At 50.6% G+C, this 22050-nt stretch overlaps 1 protein-coding gene across 4 annotated transcripts in view; it reads right to left on the bottom strand.

Annotated features, from left to right (window-relative positions):
• The window catches only part of VWCE (von Willebrand factor C and EGF domains), a 41883-nt gene that overhangs the window by 6725 nt on the left and 13108 nt on the right, over window positions 1-22050 (bottom strand). For 2 of the 4 annotated variants that reach the window (XR_004435907.1, XM_033205831.1), the window contains exons 7-19: window positions 21424-21552; window positions 20319-20761; window positions 20143-20236; window positions 17133-17215; window positions 14247-14427; window positions 12000-12085; window positions 10648-10765; window positions 8000-8085; window positions 5257-5353; window positions 3468-3550; window positions 696-786; window positions 530-612; window positions 62-152 (exon numbers count right to left, since the gene is read on the bottom strand). Coding sequence is in view for 3 of the 4 variants with exons in the window: in XM_033205831.1 (XP_033061722.1) it covers window positions 62-152; window positions 530-612; window positions 696-786; window positions 3468-3550; window positions 5257-5353; window positions 8000-8085; window positions 10648-10765; window positions 12000-12085; window positions 14247-14427; window positions 17133-17215; window positions 20143-20236; window positions 20319-20761; window positions 21424-21552 (1665 nt within the window). In the remaining variant the exon portion in view is untranslated. The remainder of the gene's footprint in view (window positions 1-61; window positions 153-529; window positions 613-695; window positions 787-3467; window positions 3551-5256; window positions 5354-7999; window positions 8086-10647; window positions 10766-11999; window positions 12086-14246; window positions 14428-17132; window positions 17216-20142; window positions 20237-20318; window positions 20762-21423; window positions 21553-22050) is intronic. The other 2 variants (XM_033205832.1, XM_033205834.1) reach the window with 2 other exon arrangements.

Genomic DNA, 22050 nt, shown 5'->3' with positions numbered 1-22050 from the left:
GGAAGAAGAGCAAAATGGAAGAAAATGGTGGAGACACTCCAGGACCCAGAGGCCCACTTACCTGGGCAGGAGGAGCAACAGTCCCCAGGGAGCAGGGCAGGGTCGGCACAGGCCTGCTGGCAGGGAACCTTCTCGCAGCTCACCTCTCCCAGCTGGGGAAGCAGAAGGACCCCCATGAGGAAGCCCAGAGCATCTTGCCTGCCCTGGGCAGTGCCCTCAAGGGCCTCCTGCACCAGCACCAGGACCCATGGAAAGATCCCGGGACAGAGGCTGCAGTGCCTGAGCCCTCGCCTGGAGAACAGGTAAAGCCAGCCATGGCAGGACCCCCTTAGGGAAACCACTTCTCCCTCTGGACTTCCACAGAGGGAGAGATGGTCAAAACCAAAGATATTCTGGCAGTTAATTAAAGGTGGAGGATGGTAGGAGGATGGACTTATGCCGGCTAAGGGGCTCCATGTTTTGCAAAGGGACAAAAGGCAAGAAGCCGCCCTCTTCTGGGGCCGCTCTTGGGTTCCCAGGCCCAGCTCACCTGGCACGTGCACCTGGTGCAGGGTTCATCATCCAAGGTGAACACCTGGCCATTCGCCACCTTCCTTCCCTCGTAGTTGCAGTCTGTGGAGGCAGAGGAGACAGGAGCCCATGAGAGCCGAGGCCTGGCCGGGAGCCTCGCATGTAGGGTAGTTGGTCCCACTCACCTCGGCACACGGGACAGCACTCCCCGTCAGGGTGGAAAGGGTAGGTACAGGTGATGGGGCAGTCCACGGGGGAACAGGCCACTGAGCCCAGCTGCAAGACACAGAAAACACACAAGGCCCTTGGTTCAGGGCAGCTGATCAGACACTCAGGAAAACGCCGCTCCTATAGCCACTGAGTGCTCATCAAAACAATCAACATTGTGGGAGGAGTCCATGGTGGGACAGTGGAGCAGGGGGCGCCTTTGCTCTGTTGGGGTCCATCTTCCCATTAGAATTCAAGCCCCTCAAAGGTAAGAGCATGGCCCTGTCCACGGAGTGCATCTGTTAACAAGTGCCTGTTGCATGAACTGCCCAGAAAAGATGAGCACCGAAACCTAAGACAGGAAAATCCAGGGGCCAAAGTTCCCCAAAGCCCGAGGCTGAGAACAACTGGGGCCTACGTGCAGTGGGTCACTCAGGGTAAGTAGCCCAGGGCTGTTTACATGCACAGGGCTGTTTACCCTGAGTTTCTCAATCTTTCTGCAGATCGTGTCCCTTGTCACGCACGTACTCTGCTGAGGCTCACAGATCACCAAAGGAATACTGCATCTGTACCCACGCCAGCAAATCAGCGTCATCCCACATTCAGACCGTCAGCATAATAAACATTAAGAATTTTTTGCCCGGAGCGGTGGCTCACTCCTGTAATCCCAACATTTTGGGAGGCCGAGGCGGGCAGATCACTTGAGGTCAGGAGTTCGAGACCAGCCTGGCCAACATGGCAAAACTCCAACTCTACTAAAAGTATAAAAATTAGCCGGCCATGGTGGCACGCACCTGTAATCCCAGCTACTCAGGAGGCTGAGACAGGAGAATTGCTTGAACGTGGGAGGCAGAGGTTGCAGTGAACCAAGATTGTGCCACTGCACTCCAGCCTGGTAACAGAGCGAGACTGTCTCAAAAAAAATAAGTAGGCCAGGCGCGGTGGCTCAAGCCTGTAATCCCAGCACTTTGGGAGGCCGAGGCGGGTGGATCACGAGGTCAGGAGATCGAGACCATCTTGGCTAACATGGTGAAATCCCGTCTCTACTAAAAATACAAAAAATTAGCCGGGCGTGGTGGCGGGCGCCTATAGTCCCAGCTACTCGGAGGCTGAGGCGGGAGAATGGCATAAACCCGGGAGGCGGAGCTTGCAGTGAGCCGAGATCGCGTCACTGCACTCCAGCCTGGGCGACACAGCCAGACTCCGTCTCAAATAAATAAATAAATAAATAAATAAAAGAATTTTTTTTTCATCCGGGCATAGTGGCTCACACCTATAATCCAGCACTTTTGGGAAGGTGAGGTAGGAGGATCACTTGAGGCCAGGAATTCAAGACCAGCCTAGGCAACACAGCAAGATTTTTTTTTATTAAAAAAATATATTTTTATATTTTTATATTTTAATTTAAAATTTTTTAATATTAAATTTAAATTTTTTAATTTTTATAAAAAATTTTATTAAAAAAATTTTTTTATAAAAATAATTTTATATATAAAATTTTTAAATTTTTTAATATAAAAATTTTATAAAATAAACTTTTAAAAAAGAAAAAACTTTTTGCCTGGGTGCAATGGCTTATGCCTGTAATCCCAAAACCTTTGGAGGCCGAGGTGGGAGGACTGTCTGAGCCCAGAAGTTCCATACCAGCCTGAGCAATACAACACGACCCCATCTCTATGAAAAAAATGTTTTAATTAGCCAGGTGTGGTGGTAATCCTGGCTGGGTGTGATCCCACCTACTTGGGACGATCGCTTGAGCCCAGGAGTTCAAGGTTGCAGTGAGCCATGATCACGCTACTGCACTTCAACCTGGGTGACAGAGCAACACCCTGTCTCAAAAAAAAAAAAAATTTTTTTTCATTCTCCAAAACTTAAATGATACTATGGGACATGCTTTTTCAGACTGAGAGGCAGTATGACTCAGGAGAATAAATGTGCATCTCGGAATCACAACGCTAGGGTTCCATTCTCAGTACTTTGATTAACTAGTTATGGGATCTTGAGCAAAGACTCTCTCTGTGCCTTGGTTTTCTCATCCAGAAGAATGAGATAATAAATTCTGGAATGGATTAGCTGAGTGCATGCCTATGAGGGGCCTGGCACTCAGCAAGAGCTCAACCATGTGGGTCTATTGAAAAGGTTCCAGTACCGGGTTCTAGGTTTGTGTGCTTCACCTCCACCCTCACCAAGAATCCCTGAGACCATCTCTAGGGGGTAACCCAGAAGCAAAGGACTTTGCCAGCCAGGTTTAAAAACATTTATCTGGGCTGGGCATGGTGGCTCATGCCTGTAATCCCAACACTTTGGGAGGCTGAGGTGGGCAGATCACCTGAGTTCAGGAGTTCGGAAACAGCCTGGCCAACATGGCAAAACCCCGTCTCTACCAAAAATACAAAAATTAGCAGTGTGTAATGGTGCATGCCTGTAGTCTCAGCTACTTGGGAGGCTGACACAGGAGACTCGCTTGAACTCGGGAGGCGGAGGTTGCAGTGAGCTGAGATTGCACCACTGCACTCCAACCTGGGAGCCTGGGTGATAAAGCAAGACTCCATCTCAAAAACAAACAAAAAAATTTATCTGGCCCTGTCTAAAGGGTCACCCTGGGCAGGACTGGAGGGAGCTGACTTCCACCATGAATCAGAAGCATCCCTTGTCGTGGAGGTCTCTGGATTTTGCCTCTGGGATTCAGGAGCCGATGTCAGTTGTGGGGGAGTTTCCAGAGGCAGGGGTCAGATCTGGGTGGTCCATACCAGGCAGATGCAGCTCAGACATGGGTCCAGCACAGACGGGAAGGTCTCGTTGTTATAGAAGATTCTGCCTGTGTAGGTGCAGCCTGCCAGAGAGAGCATGTGCTAAGCACCAGCTGGGAGTGGCCAGGGACCAGGCTCCCCGCCAGGGCCAAGGTCAGAGGCTTATCTGGATAGCAAACGGGAGGCCATGTGCCTCCCCAGGCAGTCACCCTGGGAGTTAGGGAAGGGACGAAATGCCTGTCTGGATTGTCTGAATCGTGTATTGACTTTTTTCCCACCGGACTCAGCAAAAGGATCAAGTGTCTTGGCCTCAGTGTTCTCACCCTGGAGAGTGGGGAGATTCGTCCTCTACCTCTCATCGGGGGGATGAGGCGGAAGGACTGGGAAATACGAGGTGTGTGTGAGGCCCTACAGCATCTCCCCAACCTCCTCTCTGCCTTCCAAACTCAGTCAAACCACCAACCCCGCCTATCCAGAACATTCCCCAACACCACTCCCCTCTCTGATTCCTGACAGCCCCAGGAGCCTGATCTGAGTGATGATACTATAACATACTGGTAAGTGTAACAGCAGGTGATGAGACAGTAGGGGAAGCTTAAAAAAAAAAAAATAAATAAATAAAAAAATATATATATGTAAAATGTACATCTACTAAATGTGTGTCAGCATCACAAAAAGAGACTAGAAGTACATAAACACAAATTTAACAGTCGTAATAGGTCCTTGTTAGTATTTTTTATTTTTATTTTTATTTTTATTTATTTATTTATTTTTTTGAGACGGAGTCTTGCTCTGTTGCCCGGTCTGGAGTGCAGTGGCCGGATCTCAGCTCACTGCAAGCTCCGCCTCCCGGGTTTATGCCATTCTCCTGCCTCAGCCTCCGGAGTAGCTGGGACTACAGGCGCCCGCCACCTCGCCCGGCTAGTTTTTTGTATTTTTAGTAGAGACGGGGTTTCACCGTGTTAGCCAGGATGGTCTCGATCTCCTGACCTCGTGATCCGCCCGTCTCAGCCTCCCAAAGTGCTGGGATTACAGGCTTGAGCCACCGCGCCCGGCCTTTATTTTTGCTTTCTGTGTTTTTTTCCTAAATTTTCTATAATGGAGTCGGGTGTGTTGGCTCACGCCTGTAATCCCAGCACTTTAGGAGGCCGAGGCAGGCAGATCACCTGAGGTCAGGAGTTCGAGACCAGCCCGGCCAACATGGTGAAACCCCGTCTCTACTAAAAATACAAAAACTAGCTGGGCGTGGTGGTAGGCGCCTGTGATCCCAGCTACTCAGAAGGCTGAAGCAGGAGAATCGCCTGAACCCAAGAGGCGGAGGGTGCAGTAAGCTGAGATTGCGCCACTGCACTCCAGCCTGGGTGACAGAGCAAGGCTGTCTCAAAACAAGTAAAATAAAATAAAATAAATTTTCTATAATAAAACATTACTTCTGAAATCATGGAAAAGGTAAAAATGACTATTAAAAGGCAAAAATGACTATTAAAACTTCTCTCCTCTTGCTGTTTTCCCATTGTCTCACAGGTACAGCTCCTGTACTGCCCACCTGCACTGTAAGCCCTGCATGTCTTCAGATCTGCCTCCAGCACTCAGAGGCGGCCTGACTTGGGCAAACTGTTTTACCTCAGTTTCTTTATCTGTGCAATGGGGTTGTCCCTTGGGGTTGTTAGGACAAGAGATGAAGGTTGCATAGGGCTTAGCGCAAAGGAGCCTGGTGCAGGGTGAACCTGGAGGTGGGACCCCCTGAGATGCCCTGCCCTGGGGGCTGGGGGCAGAGGCAGGGGATTACCTGCTGAACAGTCTGGGCAGCACTGTCCAGGGATCCGGATCGGGTGAAGGCAGGAGTCCACACAGTCTGTTCTCTTGCAGCTCACCAAGCCATCTGCCTGGAGGAAGGAGGAACTTCACCAAGACCCCACCGGTGACACCAGCCCCTGCCTCCCCGCCCTGCAAAAGAAACAGCAATGTAGCAACCTGGCCAAGGCTTGCCCTGAAAGGCACCATGATGCAGCTGAAAGGTGGCAGGTCCCCCTAAAGAGGACCGGTTACTTGGGAAAGGCCACGTGAGCCTTCCAGGAAGTCTACGCATCTTTAAGGAGAAGGAAAGTCAGGGCTGGGATTTCTGGTCTCCTCGGCTTCCTATAGCAGCCAAAGGCTGCACCGTTACCCCCATCCAAATCCTTTCTCACCTCTTCCCTGGAAACCTGGTTCACCGGGAACCTACAGAGTACCATAAAACATTATTTTTAGAAAAAACAATGCCACCAGAAACGTCTATTTCAGAGAGCCAAAGTGCCATACAAGGTTTCTTTTCTTTTCTTTTCTTTTTAAGACCGAGTCTCAGTCTATTGCCCAGGCTGGAGTGTAATGGTGCAATCTTGGCTCACTGCAACCTCCACCTCCCTGGTTTAAACGATTCTCCTGCCTCAGCCTCCTGAGTAGCTGGGATTACAGGCATGCACCACCATGCCAGGCTAATTTTTTTATATTTAGTAGAGACGGGGTTTCACCATGTTGGTCAGGCTGGTCTTGAACTCGTGACCTCAGATCATCCCCACATGTCGGCCTCCCAAAATGCTGGGATTATACGTGTGGGCCACCGCACCCGGACTCTTTTTCTTTAAAAAAAAAAAAACCTGACAGTTTGAATCTTTTGTATCACTCTCTCGGTGACTGATTATGGGTGCCTGAAATCAGTCATAAAGGAGAAGATAGCACAGGATGGACTTTCCTCCCAACTCTAATTTCAATGAGACGTGTTCAGCTTACAGCTTTTCAACCAACGGCTCATCCAAGGCACTAGAAAGCTGGGCTTCTCCCACATGAAAGTGCACAGAGGGCCGGGCGCGGTGGCTCAAGCCTGTAATCCCAGCACTTTGGGAGGCCGAGACGGGTGGATCACGAGGTCAGGAGATCGAGACCATCCTGGCTAACACGGTGAAACCCCGTTTCTACTAACAAAAATCCAAAAATCCAGCTGGGCGAGGTGGCAGGCGCCTGTAGTCCCAGCTACTTGGGAGGCTGAGGCAGGAGAATGGCGTAAACCCGGGAGGCAGGGCTTGCAGTGAGCTGAAATCCAGCCACTGCACTCCAGCCTAGGCGACAGAGCGAGACTCCGTCTCAAAAAAAAAAAAAAAAAGAAAGTGCACACAAATCACCTAGAGGTTAAAATGCAGTTTATGAGGGCAGAGGTGTGGGCGGAGCCTCAAAAGCCTGCACGTCTAACCAGGGCTCCCAACGCAGGTGCAAGAGACCTCATTTTGAGAAATAAACCTCTAAAAGACTCGAAGCTCTTAAAGTAGAAAGGAAAGCCAGCATGTATTAGATTGGTGCAAAAGTAATTGCGGTTTTTGCCATTATACGTAATGGTAAAAAAAAAAAAACCCGCAATGACTAGTGCTTCAATAATGAGCTAAAAGAGTTGTATTTCTGGCTGGATAGCTATGTTTACATTGCTGTCGATCTGACTCAAACTCATGCACCTCCTTACCCATTTCTGAAATGGTGAGGTCACACGATTTGCAGTCATGAAGAAAACATTGCAATTTCACAGAAACAGCCTGAACAACTAGGTCTCAGGCTGCCCCACTCCCTCAGTTATCCATGCCTGGGGAAAACCTTCTATGAAGATTCCTAATTCTTACTCCTCATGCCAGCAGCTCCCTGCACATGCACAGTGTGTTACACACACTTTTTTTTTTTTTTTTTTTGAAACAGGGTCTTTCTCTTTCACCCAGGCTGGAATGCAGTAATGTGATCACAGTTCACTGCAGCCTCGACCTCCTGGGTCAGCCTCAGGAGCTGAGGAAGCGATCCTTCCACCTTAGCCTCCCAAGTAGCTGGGACCACAGAGGCATGCCACTACACGCAGTTAATTTTTGGGTTTTTTTTTGTAGAGACAGGGTCTCACCATGTTGTCCAGGCTGGTCTCAAATTCCTGGGCTCAAGCAATCTTCCCATCTCAGCCTCCCTAAGTGTTGGGATTATAGGCGTGAGCCACCACTCTTGGCCATACACACTTTTTTTGTTTTCTGAGATGGAGTCTTGCTTTGTTGCCCAAGCTGGGGTGCAGTGGCACGATCTCAGCTCACTGCAACCTCCTCCTCCTGGGTTCAAATGATTCTCCTGCCTCAGTCTCCCAAGTAGCTGGGACTACAGGCACCCGCCACCACACTCGGCTAATTTTTTGTATTTTAGTTTCACCATGTTAGCCAGGATGGCCTCGATCTCCTAAACTTGTGATCCACCCGCCTCGGCCTCCCAAAGTGCTGGGATTACAGGCGTGAGCCATCGCGCCCAGCCAACCATACGCACTTCTTAAGGCCAAGTGCCAAGCGCCACTGTCCTCACACATCTACTGAGGGCAGGAAAAACTGGGTCCAACCCTTTCTGTGAAAGTGGAACTTGACAGTGCCAGAGGGAGACTGCAGCCAGCCTGAGGCCAGCCTCTGGAGGGGCCAGGACGCTTGTCTCCTCTGGGTGAGGCGGGGCAGCCGGATAAAGCAGCTGAAGGCGAGCAGGTTGTCATTCACCTGGCAGATGCATAACTCACAGGGGTCACCAGGCGACCAGATCTGTCCAATCGGAAACTCAACCCCGTTGTCATCGAGAGAGCAGCCTGGATGAGGACAATGGCAAAGAAAAGACAGTGGGCACAAGACCTAGACTACAATAGCAGCAAGGACAGACGCCTTATGCGCACACACACACACAGACACCGGTATCACTCACACACATCGACACACAAACTTACACACACTCATACAAATGCACACTTACATATACACACAGATACAACTCACACACACATACTCATACAAATGCACACTTAAATACACACACACAGATACCATTCATGCACAAACACAGAGAAGCACACATACTGATACAAATGTACATTTGCATACACACACAGATACAACACAGACACACATACACTCATACAAATGCACTTACGTACACATACACATGCTCACAGATACCATTCATGCACACACACACTCATACAAATGCATATTTATATATACACACACACAGATACCGTTCACAGAAACACACATACACTCATACTAATGCACACTTACACATGCACGCAGATACCATTCATGCATACACACTCATACAAATGCATATTTATACACACACACACAGATACAGTTCACAGAGACACACATACACTCATACTAATGCATACTTACACATGCACGCAGATACCATTCATGCACACAGAGACACACACATACACAAATGCAGATTTACACAGATACAACTCACAGACACACATACACTCATACAAATGCACTTACGTACACATACACATGCTCACAGATACCATTCATGCAGACACACGCACTCATACAAATGCATATTTATATATACACACACAGATACAGTTCAGAGACACACATACACTCATACTAATGCACACTTACACATGCACGCAGATACCATTCATGCATACACACTCATACAAATGCGTATTTATACACACACACACAGTTCAGAGACACACTCATACTAATGCACACTTATACATGCACGCAGATACCATTCATGCATACACACACATACAAATGCATATTTATACACACACACACAGATACAGTTCACAGAGACACACATACACTCATACTAATGCATACTTACACATGCACGCAGATACCATTCATGCATACACACTCATACAAATGCATATTTATACACACACACACAGATACAGTTCACAGAGACACACATACACTCATACTATGCATACTTACACATGCACGCAGCTACCATTCATGCACACAGAGACACACACATACACAAATGCATATTTACACAGATACAACTCACAGACACACATACACTCATACAAATGCACTTACGTACACATACACATGCTCACAGATACCATTCATGCAGACACACGCACTCATACAAATGCATATTTATATATACACACACACAGATACAGTTCAGAGACACACATACACTCATACTAATGCACACTTACACATGCACGCAGATACCATTCATGCATACACACTCATACAAATGCGTATTTATACACACACACAGTTCAGAGACACACTCATACTAATGCACACTTACACATGCACGCAGATACCATTCATGCATACACACACATACAAATGCATATTTATACACACACACACAGATACAGTTCACAGAGACACACATACACTCATACTAATGCATACTTACACATGCATGCAGATACCATTCATGCACACAGAGACACACACATACACAAATGCAGATTTACATACACACACAGATACAACTCACACAGACACAAACTTGCACACAGACACACTCAGAATCAAACACTTACATGCACATACACATATACAGACACAACAAACACAAACATGCACGCTCACACAGGCACACACAAAAACACAAAAACAGGCACAAACATAAATACCACAGAGACACACTCATACTACACAAAGCAGACACATGCTCATGCACAAAGACACACGTACACAGACTCCCACACACAGATACCACTAACACACTGACACACACACAGAGAAAACTACTCACAAGCACAGAAACACACAGGCACACACTAAGACATACGACACAACACACAGATACAAACTTGTACACAGGCAAAGACACACGTACACAAATTTACACACATTCATACAAATGCACACATACATATACATGCTCACAGACACACACATTACTCACACAGACACACGAACTTACACTCAGACACACTCATACATACACTTACATGCACACACACATATACAGACACGAGAGACACATGTGCAGACACAAGACACACAAACATGCATGCTCACACTGGCACACACAAAAACAGACACACACACACACAAGAGATACACAGACATACTACACAAAACACAGACACACGCTCATATACATAAATACAAAGACACACATACACAGGCAGGCTCCCACATGCAGGTACTAGTAACACACCAACACACAGATAACCACTCACAAACTCAGACACACACAAACTTACACAGGCACACAGATACTACACAAAACAGACTCACACTCATACACACGCACACAAAGACACATGTACACACACACACACAAACACACACACCAGCAGTCTCAACAGGTGAAGCTCAGCCTCTCTCCCCAGCATCCACGCCCTGCCCTGTGGGGTAGCCCTGGGCCAGCTCACCTGTTGCGGGTGTGGGCTCCTGGCAGGTGAAGCAGCACTGCCCAGGGCCCAGCCGCCACTCTTCTCGGGGGCAGGCCAGCTCAGGGCAGGGCATGAAGGAGCACTCCACCTCCCCATTCTGGAAGAGAGCCCAGGCACAGAATGATGAGGGCAGCGCCTGGAGACCATGGAGAGCTAGAGGAGGGTGGCAGGCTGCCATCACCCTCCCACTACTCAAGTGAAACTGACAAAGAAATCTACTCAAGTGAAACTGACAAAGAAATCTCCAGGGAGCACAACAATAGGGTGGGGAGAACCCGCAGTCCTTCAATGGGGGCTGGGTGTGAGCCCAGGAGGGCATCCTGGGAATAGGCGTGGTGTCCACCATCTCTCAGCCTCCCGCTGCTATCCAGGCTCCCTACTGTCTTCCACTCTGGCCCCTCCAATCGTCTCTTGGTCCGCAGCCAGAGAACTTTCTCCAGCACAATCTGATCGCATCCCTCCACGCATAAAACCATTCTGCAGCTTGACTGAGTGCAAAGCCCTCAATGCAGCTGGTGGAGCCCTTCAGGACTGAGTCAGGGCAGAGGCTATCAGTGCCCACCCAGGTCCTGTCTCTGAAGTGCTGCCAGTGGCTGACGGCAGCTGCATCCTCCAGAGATGCCTGGATGGTCACTGCCCCCACTCCCTAGGGAACACAGAGAATCTCTGTAACTGACTGGCCCTGGGGTGCAAGAGCCTTGCTCCCCAGCACGGTCCACTGTCCAGAGCTTCCCAGGGATCAGTGTGAAACCACACGTTCACCCTGCTTCCCTCTCTGGTTTCTCCTGAGAGCACTCCTTTGGTAAGTCGCCTGCACAGGCCCTGCTTCTAGGGAACACAACCCAAGATGCAACCCCTTCCTGTAGCCTTGCTGCCTGCCTGCCTCTCTCCGTGCTCCAGCCAGAATGGCCATCTCCAGTCCTCCACCCTCTGCTGGGTACAGCAACCTCAGCTCCTTGCCTGATGAGCCCCTGCCACCCTCTAGATCTCTACTTAACATTCCGCCTTCCAAAAGGGCATCAGGAGTCCTGGGCCCCTGGCCATCAACCCACCTAGATTGTGGGCTTCTGGACCAAGGGGACTGGGACTTCCTTGTGCTTAGCTGTGTCCCCAGCACACAGTAGGTGCTCTGTAAATAGCAGTGCTGAAAGATGAAGTTCAAAGAGACTGTGGGAAGGCCTGGGGGATCCCTGTAGTGCCTTTGCTTCCTCCGTTTCCCCGTTGCTGTATGGCAGCTCATGTTCTCCTAGTCAAGTCAACCTGAGTAAAGCGTTGTGCCTCGCTCCCCTCCCCATCAATTCCACAGGCTTCGGGACGCTCCACCACCATACCTGGCAGACACAGGTGGTACACTCGTCACTACCCCCACTGAACACGGCCCCGTCCGCGTACCACCGACCGTGGAAATAGCATCTCACTGCAGAGGAGAAAGGGAGCAGCTCAAGGTCTTTGGGCAGAGGCAGCTAAAGAAAAGGGGGAACAAATGGGTGGGGAGCCCCGGGGCATTTAACACCCACCCACGACACTCCACAGCATGCTCCAAGCATGCTCCATGCCCAGGAACCCAAAGCACTTCTCCTCCTCCAAACCCCAGACACAAAACAAGGGCTGGGTGTGGCAGTTCACGCCTGTAATCCCAACATTCTGGGAGGCCGAGGTGGGAGGATCTCTTGCACCCAGGAGTTCAAGGCCAGTCTGGTCAACATAGCGAGACCCCATCTCTACAAAAACTTTTAAAAATTAGCTGAGTGCAGCAGTGTGTGCCTGTAGTCCTTGCTAATCAGGAGGCTGAGGCAGGAGGATGGCTTGAAACCAGGGGTTGAGGTTATAGTGATTGCATCACTCTACTGCAGCCTGGGCGACAAAGCAAGACCCCATCTCAACAACAACAAAAAATCGGACAAAGAATGAATCACATGTAAGGCGAGGTCCTTAACTAAGAAAGGCAGGGGGAGCCCTAAATAACTAAAGAGTAACAGAAAGAAAGAAAGAAAAAGAGACTGTCCCAGACACCTAAGACAAACGTGCCACGTTAGACAAATGCTGCTACTTACCCCCCTGGAGGCTATGAGAATCTGGGGAGAGTCTTTGATTTGAAGATCCACTCTACTGAAAAAACAGCCTTAGAAACTGCCCCGGGTCACCTGCTGTTAGAATGCCCTGGGCTCGCCGGGCGCGGTGGCTCAAGCCTGTAATCCCAGCACTTTGGGAGGCCGAGACGGGCGGATCACGAGGTCAGGAGATCGAGACCATCCTGGCTAACACGGTGAAACCCCGTCTCTACTAAAAACTACAAAAAACTAGCCGGGCGAGGTGGCGGCGCCTGTAGTCCCAGCTACCCGGGAGGCGGAGACAGGAGAATGGCGTGAACCCAGGAGGCGGAGCTTGCAGTAAGCTGAGATCCAGCCACAGCACTCCAGCCTGGGTGACAGAGCGAGACTCCGTCTCAAAAAATAAAAAATTAAAAAAAAAAAATATAATATAACATTTAAATATTAAGAAAAAAATACTCAAAAAGAACACCAGCTTTGAAATCAGGTAGACCTGAATTCAAGTTCTGCTCCATTACTTAATGGTTGTGTGCCTTTAGGCAGTGACTTTAACTTTCCGAGTCTCAGTGTTCCCATCTACAAAATGGGGCAATAAATAGTACTGCCTTAGAGTGGTGACATAAGGGTTTCATGAGATGGAGTTCTGGCAAGTGCCCCACACAGCAAGGGGCACAGGGTCAGCAGGGAACATCCATGACAGTGATGAAGCCATCCCAGGAAATAAAACCTTGATTTTAACAAAGGACCAACTCATTAGTGGCTAAGGAGAGACCCCTCCCTGCCCTGGGACAGAGCAATGACAAGGGTGGACTGAAACCCAGTCCTGCCTGAGCTGAAGGTGCCTCCTAAGGCAGGGGAAAGCTGGTCTGTGAATACAGTCTAGCATCAAACTGCTGTACACATAAAAAGTGCACAATAAAAACAGCCACTTCGAAATGCTTCACTTGATCTGAGTTTGTAAAGCAGAAACCAATCTCCTCCCTGACTCCTCCACTCACCCCACCCCATCACATACTCAAAAGACAACCTCCCCTGCACACACAAAGAAGCAAAATGTAAAACCGGGCTCCGGGGCTCATGCCTGTCATCCCAGCACTTTGGGAGGCCAAGGCAGGTCGATCACCTGAGGTCAGGAGTTCGAGACCAGCCTGGCCAACATCGTGAAACCCCGTCTCTACTAAAAATACAAAAATTAGCCCAGCGTGGTGGCGGGCACCTGTAATCCCAGCTACTCACTACTCCGGAGGCTCAGACAGGAGAATCACTTGAACCTGGGAGGCGGAGGTTGCAGCGAGCTGAGATCATGCTACTCCACTCCAGCCTGGAGAGCAAGTCTCCCCCTCAAAAAAAAAAAGAAGCAAAATGCAAAAACAGGCTTGGGGGCTCATGCCTGTCATCCCAGCACTTTGAGAGCCTGAAGCAGGAGGACCACCTGAGGCTCAAGACCAGCCTGGGCAACATAGCGAGGTCTACAAAAAATCTAAAAAAAAAAAAGAAAAAGAAAAATGCTCCAAGAGTGTCACTTACCTGGAACACAAGTACAGCAATCTGACTGTGGGGAGGTCTGACAGGGGCCGGGGGGACACTCGGGAGAGATGCAGGACACGTTTCCAGCCTGAGGAGGAGGCAAGAGATGGCACTGGGGGTGCAGGGGTGGAACAGGGCTCATTCCCCATCTCACAGCAGGCCCTTCGAACAGGAAAGCTGCCTAAAGGAGGCTATCAGAAACCTTTAAATGCTGCCATGTCACAGGGACACATTCCCGGTGTTTATGATGCTTATATGGTTTGGCTGTGTCCTCACCCAAATCTCATCATGAATTGTAGCTCCCATAATTCTCACACTGAATTGAATTGAATCATGGGGGCGGTTTCCCCCATACTGTTCTCCTGGGAGTAAGTCTCACGAGATCTGATGGTTTGATAAGGGGTTTCCCCTCTCGCTTGGCTCTCGTTCCCTCTTGCCTTCTGCAATGTAAGACATACCTTTCACCTTCCACCATGATTGTGAGGCCTCCCCAGCCACATGGAACTGTGAGTTCATTAAACCTCCTTTTCTTTATAAATTACCCAGTCTCAGGTATGTCTTTATCAACAGTGTGAAAATGGACTAATACATATGGTGTGGTTAGAACACCTCCCGGCCGTAACACACCATTCCAGGAAAAAGGCCAGGGCAGCCCAGCGGGCAGAGCGTGCTCCCTTCCTTATGCAAATGTGCCTGGGAGCTCTGGAAGGTACCGGAGAGCAGAGAACAGAGCTGACTCCTGCAGGGAAGGAGACCCCCACACACCTTCCCGTGCATCCAAGTTTTGAATCAGGTGGCTCATATTGGCTAGTCAAAGAATTAAATTTCAAAGTAAGTGTTTTAAATTTGACATTGAGACCAAAGAGCCCCCAGTTTTGGAGTCAGCCACACCTGAGTTCCAGTATCTGCTCCTCCGCTATCAACAGTCTGGGCCAAGTACATCACATCTCTGAGCCCCAGTCTCCCCATCTAAGAAATAGGCTGGAATCGGCGTGTCTCTCGGGGTTTCCAAGGATTATGTGAAATGAGATCATGCATGAAAGCACTTGGGGCTGTGTGCTGTGGCTCACACCTGTAATCCCAGCACTTTGGGAGGCCAAGACGAGAGAAGTGCTTGAGCCCAGCAGTTTCAGACCAGCCTGGCAACATAGGGAGACCCTGTCTATACAAAAAATAAAATAAAATAAATTAGCTGGGGTGGTGGCACATGCCTGTGGTCCCAGTTACTCGGGAGGTTGAGGTGGGAAGACTGCTTCAGCATGGGAAGTCAAGGCTACAGTGAGCCATGATTGCACCACTGCACCCCAGCCTGGACAACAAAATGAGATCCCATAAGAAAGAAAAGAAGAGGAGAGGAGAGGAGAGAAGAGGGATGGGGGAGGGGGAGGGGGAGGTAAGGGGGGAGAGAGAGGAGAGGGGAAGGGAAGGAGATTAGGAGAAAAGAGAGGGGAGGGGGAGGGGAGGAAAGATGAGAGGAGAGGAGCAGGAGGAGAGGAGCAGAAGAGGAGAGGAGCAGAAGAGGAGAGGGGCAGAAGAGGAGAGGGGCAGAAGAGGAGAGGGGCAGAAGAGGAGAGGGGCAGAAGAGGAGAGGGGCAGAAGAGGAGAGGGGCAGGAGAGGAGAGGGGCAGGAGAGGAAAGGAGAGGGGCAGGAGGCAGGGGCAGGGAAGGGGGAAAGAGAGAAGAGAGAGAAAGAGAAGAAAGAAACATGAAAGAGAAAGAAAGAAAGGAAAGGAAAGGAAAGAAAGGAGGGAGGGAGGGAACTTGGCTGCTGTGCTTTCATGTAGCACATAGGAAGAGTTCGATAAAGGGTGCTGGTGGTTGTCTGCATGCCCGATTTCACACTGCAGCTTCCACCTTTGATGCCAGAACAAGAGACATTTAAAGATGGTCATGACCAGGTGCAGTGGCTCATCCCTGTAATCCCAACATTTTGGGAGGCCAAGGTGGGAGGATCGCTTGAGCCCAGGAATTTGAGACCAGCCTGGGCAACACAGCGAGACCTTGTCTCTACAAAAAACAAAACAATTAGCCGAGTGTAATGGCATGCGCCTGTGCTCTCAACTACCTGGGAGACTGAGATGGGAGGATCTCTTGAGCCCAGGAATTCGAGGCTACAATGTGCTATGACTGCACCGCTATAATCCAGCCTGGGCAATAGAGCAAGACCCTGTCTCTAAAATAAAAAATAAAGATGGTCAGAAGGTGGCAGTGAAGGCTGGTGGACAGAGCCCTGACTTTGGGCTCAGAGAGACCTCAAATCCCAACTCTGCCACCTCCCAGCCTCTGTCTTTTCGTCTGCAGAATAGGGGCAGTAAAGCTGAGCCCGAAGAGCTGCTGAGAGCCTCAGTGAGGAAAGAGATGAAAAGCACCAACCCTGGGCCTGGCACTCAGTAGATGCTCCTAATCAAATACACAGGACAGCATCTGGCAGGGCAGGCACACAGTAGGTGCTTAATAACTATTCTTGCAGAAGTGAATTTGCCCAAAGCCAAATACTTTTAACAAGCCGAGTTTGGTAATGAGCCTTCTTTCTCCCAGATGTGGAGACCTTTATTGTGCTGGCAAATATTTTGCCTGGAGAGAAAAACAGCCTCCCTGGTGGGAAGTTTCCGAGGAAGTTTCGTCCCCTCCCCTTTCTAAACAGACAACCCTGTGTGCCTGCTGGCTGTCTGCTGCGGAGCAGAAGCCTCCGACTCCACCAACCTTCCCGCTTTATACTTCCCTCCTCCTTTTAAATTCTACAGCTTCTAACTAAATTCCACAACCTGAGAATGTTCCCTTCCACTCAACAAGCTCACCTTTAACATCCGGTCTTTTCCCCTTCCTCTAAAACCCCCAAAGGTTAAGAAAACACCCATGAGGCTCTGAGGATCTTGTGATGCTTACCAGACAGACACAGACGGTGCAGTTCTCGTTGGGAGGTGAAAACACGTCCCCTTCAGCTCGGACGACACCACTGTGAAAACAGTCTTTGAAGGACAAATAGGAGGTAAAAGCATCAGACCTCTTCAAAGAAGAGGAAGCTTGAGGTCTCGCTGCTTCTCCATGCTTAATGTACATGGAACATTCTCTCACTGCCCCAGGTGTCCCAGGAGTGGCAGATTCAGGGTACTCTGACTGTGTAGTCCTGCAAGCATCAGTTGTGGTGGCCCCAGAAGGGTCCATCCATGTCTCACAAACTCACGACTGTCTGGAGGGCACAACATTTTCTTCCCAGAGGGCAGGAAAGGCAGCCTGGGTTCGAAACCTGAGGCCAGGCGCTGTGGCTCACACCTGTAATCCCAGCACTTTGAAAGGCCGAGGCTGGCAGATCACAAGGTCAGGAGTTTGAGACCAGCCTGTCCAACATGGTGAAACCCCATCTCTACTGAAAATACAAAAATTAGCCGGGCACGGTGGCGTATGCCTGTAATCCCACTACTGGGGAGGCTGAAGCAGGAGAATCACTTGAACCCGGGAGGCAGACATTGCAGTGAGCCGAGATCGCAGCACTGCACTCCAGCCTGGGCAACAGAGCGAGACTCTGTCTTAAAAAAAAGAAAAAGAAGGCCGGGCGCGGTGGCTCACGCCTGTAATCCCAGCACTTTGGGAGGCCGAGGCGGGCGAATCACAAGGTAAGGAGATCGAGACCATGGTGAAATCCCATCTCTATTAAAAATTCAAAAAATTAGCCGGGCGCGGTGGCGAGGGCCTGTAGTCCCAGCTACTCAGGAGGCTGAGGCAGGAGAATGGCGTGAACCCGGGAGGCGGAGCTTGCAGTGAGCTGAGATTGCATCACTGCACTCCAGCCCGGGCGGCAGAGCGAGACTCCGCCTCAAAAAAAAAAAAAGAAAAAGAAAAAGAAAACCCCGGCCCTCCAGCTCCATTAACCAGCATGGCCCTGGACATGTCACTTCACCTCTCTGGTACCCAGCTGTCTTCACTGCAAAGTGAAAACACCATCAGGTACCCTGCAGGGAACTTGGAGGTATCCAAAACCTGGGCAATAAAGTACCCAATACTTCGCACTCAGGACTCAGCATATAGCGGGGACATAACCCACAACAGTCATTAAGAAAATCAAGCCAGGCACGGCGGCTCACTTGAGGTCAGGAGTTCAAGACCAGCCTGGCCAACATGGTGAAACCCTGTCACTAGTAAAAAAAAAAAAAAAAGATCAAGCCTGTAATCCCAGCACTTTGGGAGGCCGAGACGGGCGGATCACGAGGTCAGCAGATCGAGACCATCCTGGCTAACACTGTGAAACCCCGTCTCTACTAAAAAAAATACAAAAAACTAGCCGGGCGACGTGGCGGGCACCTATAGTCCCAGCTACTCGGGAGGCTGAGGCAGGAGAATGGCGTGAACCCGGAAGGCGGAGCTTGCAATGAGCTGAGATCCGGCCACTGCACTCCAGCCTGGGCGACAGAGCGAGACTCCGCCTCAAAAAAAAAAAAAAAAAAAAAAAGAACAAAAATTAGCCAGGTGTGGTGGTGGGTGGCTATAATCCAGCTACTCAGGAGGACTGCTTAAACCCAGGAGGCAGAGGCTACAGTGAGCCAAGATCACGCCACTGCACTCCAGCCTGGGCGACAGAGCAAGACTCCATCTCAAAAAAAAAAAAAAACAGTGCATTTCCATTTTAACCCTTAGGAAGACTTTTTTTTTTTTTTTTTTTTTTTAGGCAGAGTCTCGCTCTGTCGCCCGGCTGGAGTGCAGTGGCCAGATCTCAGCTCACTGCAAGCTCTGCCTCCCAGGTTTATGCCATTCTCCTGCCTCAGCCTCCCGAGTAGCTGGGACTACAGGCGCCCGCCACCTCGCCCGGCTAGTTTTTTGTATATTTAGTAGAGACGAGGTTTCACCGTGTTAGCCAGGATGGTCTCGATCTCCTGACCTCGTGATCCGCCCGTCTCGGCCTCCCAAAGTGCTGGCTCAATCCCCAGCAACCTCAGTGTCATATCACCAAGACCATCAGACAAAGAATCCCCTCCCAGACCAAATGAATGAGAATCTGCTTTTCTTTTCTCTTTTTTTTTTGAGCCAAGGTCTCGCTCTGTCGCCCAGGCTGGAGTGCAGTGGCACAATCATGGCTCACTGCAGCCTCGACCGCCTGGGTTTAAGCAGTCCTCCTGAGTAGGGGCAGGTGATCCTCCCACCTCAGTCTCCCAGGCAGGTAGGACTACAGGTACACGCCACCACACCTGGCTAATTTTTTGTATTTTTTGTAGACACAGGGCTAGTCTCAAACTCCTGGGCTCAAGTGATCCGCCCACCTCCGCCTCCCAAAGTGCTGGGATTACAGGCTTCAGCCAGCATGCCCAGCCAAGAATCTGCATTTTAGTAAGAGTCCCCTTGATCCAAGTGCAGAGCAAGTTTTGAGAAGCTCTGTGAAGGATCTGTGAAGAATTTGGGTCCCTATCCTTCCAGGAATGAGAAGCAAATGAAAAACCATCAGCAGATGGCGGGGGTAGTCAAAAAGGGGACAGAATTTAGAAACAATGACTCCTCCCCCTGTAGGAGGGGAACTGGGGCAGGAGAAGGGGACTGCACAGTGGATTTAAAGAGGCTCAATGAATGACTGAATAAATTAATGAGCGAATGAAGCTGAAAACAATGCCCAGAAGATGAAAAGTCCCCCTTGAGGGATATTACAGCATAAACGGGTGGTTCTCAAAGTGTGGTTGCTAGACCAGGCACGTCAGTATCACCTGGGAACCTGTTCAAATGCACATGTTCTGGCCCTATCCCACACCTACTGAACCAGAAGCTCTGGGGGCAGCGCCAAGGGAAGTGTGGCTTGGTAAGCCCTCCAGGAGATTCTAATGTACACTAATGTTAAAGAACAGCCTTTTGGCGGCAGGAGGATGCAGAGAAAGGAAAAGGCAGGGCTATGTCCTTCCCTGGCACCAGCTCTCACCTGTGCACGATGGGCAGCATCCCCCATCTTTGGAGGGAATTGGGTGGGAACAAGCAGCTTCACACCTCACCTTTTCACAGGTCACCTTCCCATCCTAGAAGCACAAGCAGGAGTTACAGCCATCACAAGGCCCCAGACTCCAGACCAAGGAAGTTCCAGGGACCCCTAGTACCCACCTTGCACCAGCACTGGGAACACCCAGGCTCTGTCCAGCGACTCCCAGATTCAAGCATGGCTCCCAGGTGCCAGCAGGGAGAGGGCCCTGCTGCCAGCCAGGGGGCCTCAGGGCCCCTGGGTGAGGAAGGGGTCCCCATCACTTCCCCATGAAGGAGCGAGGGGGGTCTGAGGTTCTCCAGCAGGGAGGCAGTAGGCACTGGGGTGGCCATCAGGGTGGACAGCAGCCACACAGGGGCAGAAGGGGAGGATGTGGGTAGTGGTGGGGTAGGAGATGGCAAGCGGGTGGTCCTGACTCCGGCTGGGGGCCCTGGAGCCCCAGAAGGAGGGCTATGTCCTGGGGACAGGGCAGGCCGGCCGGCCTCAGGAAGCAACAGGAGCATCTTGGACGGGTGTTGCCGGGGTTGCAGGATGGCAGATGGGGCCAGCACAGCTTTCGGGAAAGCTGAAACAGAAGCACGGAGGTCTGCTGGGGTGGGCAGCAGAGACAGGAGGCAAGGTTTAGGGAGGCCTGGGCTCAGCTCCACCACAAGTCCCTGTTTACCCCCGTGGTCTGCGCAACATTCTACTATGTTTATGGGCACACTGTCGCCATGCGACAGGGCGAACCACGGAAATGCTTGTCGCTGCAGCCCATGTTATTCTACTCCTGTTGGGTTTTATCCTTTTATCATTTGGGGAAAAAACAGAAGATCTGGGGAAACAGTGAAAAGAAGAAGGAAGAATGGATAAAGAAGTGGGAAAAAAAAAGCGAGGAAGCAAGCGGAGTGTTGGAAGTAACAAACAAGATGAACTGAAAACAAGGGCAGACGGAAATAAGGGGGCCTGGCGCCAGGTGGGCGGGGCCGGGGCAGGTCAGGGCCAGGAGCTGAGAGGGCGTGGCTGGGTGCCCGGAGGGTGTGAATGGGGAGGGGACAGGCTCTCAGGGGGCGTGGCCAGTCAGGCACTGAGAGGGCGTGGCCAGTCGCCGACTGTGGGGAGGGGAGGGGAGGGGAGGGGAGGGGTGGGGTGGGGAGGGGAGGGGAGGGGAGGGGAGGGGTGGGGTGGGGAGGGGAGGGGAGGGGTGGGGGGAGGGGAGGGGAGGGGAGGAGAGGAGGGGGGCCTCACCTTCACAGGACACGCGGTCAGCTCGGAGCCTGAAGCCAGGTCGGCATGTGCATAGGAAGCTGCCCACGGTGTTGTGGCAGGAATGGTGACAGACTCGCCTCTCCAATGGCCTCCGACACTCGTTTACATCTGCGGGAGAGCCTCGCTGCGGACAGCTGCTTTGTTTGGGGTACCGAGCCCTTCTTCCGCCCAACCCTTAGCTCAAAAGACTTGGGGAGTTTCCCTGCCACGTTCTTACAGGGTCCATCCCTGCCCAAGGTGCGGGATGTGACTCAGGCAGTTGGGAGCGGGGCTGAAATCTAGTGCTAGTCTTGTTGATAGGTTCACATATACAGCAGGCATTTCATGCGAGTATCAGAGACTCAGCCCCAGCACTATGCAGCGGTAATTAATTGCTGCCTGGTGGGGATAAATCCCGCTGAGAAGCTCATCTCCAAACCTTCCACCCTCCCGTTTTTCTTTCCGAAAAAAAGTCTCAAAATTCACTGAGCTGCTCAAGGTAGGCTTCGGGACAAATACCTAACTCCGCTAAAACAAGGTCTTTTTTCAGGCCCATGGGACCCCACCTTCAGCCCATGAGCCAAGCTCAAACCAAACATGCCAATCCCTTTCTGGAAATTTCTGCTA

Source organism: Trachypithecus francoisi, unplaced genomic scaffold (assembly GCF_009764315.1).
Source record: "Trachypithecus francoisi isolate TF-2019V2 unplaced genomic scaffold, Tfra_2.0 Lachesis_group8, whole genome shotgun sequence".
Taxonomy (NCBI): domain Eukaryota; kingdom Metazoa; phylum Chordata; class Mammalia; order Primates; family Cercopithecidae; genus Trachypithecus; species Trachypithecus francoisi.
The sequence above is the reverse complement of the archived record's forward strand: the minus strand, read 5'-3'. Positions and strand labels throughout refer to the sequence as shown.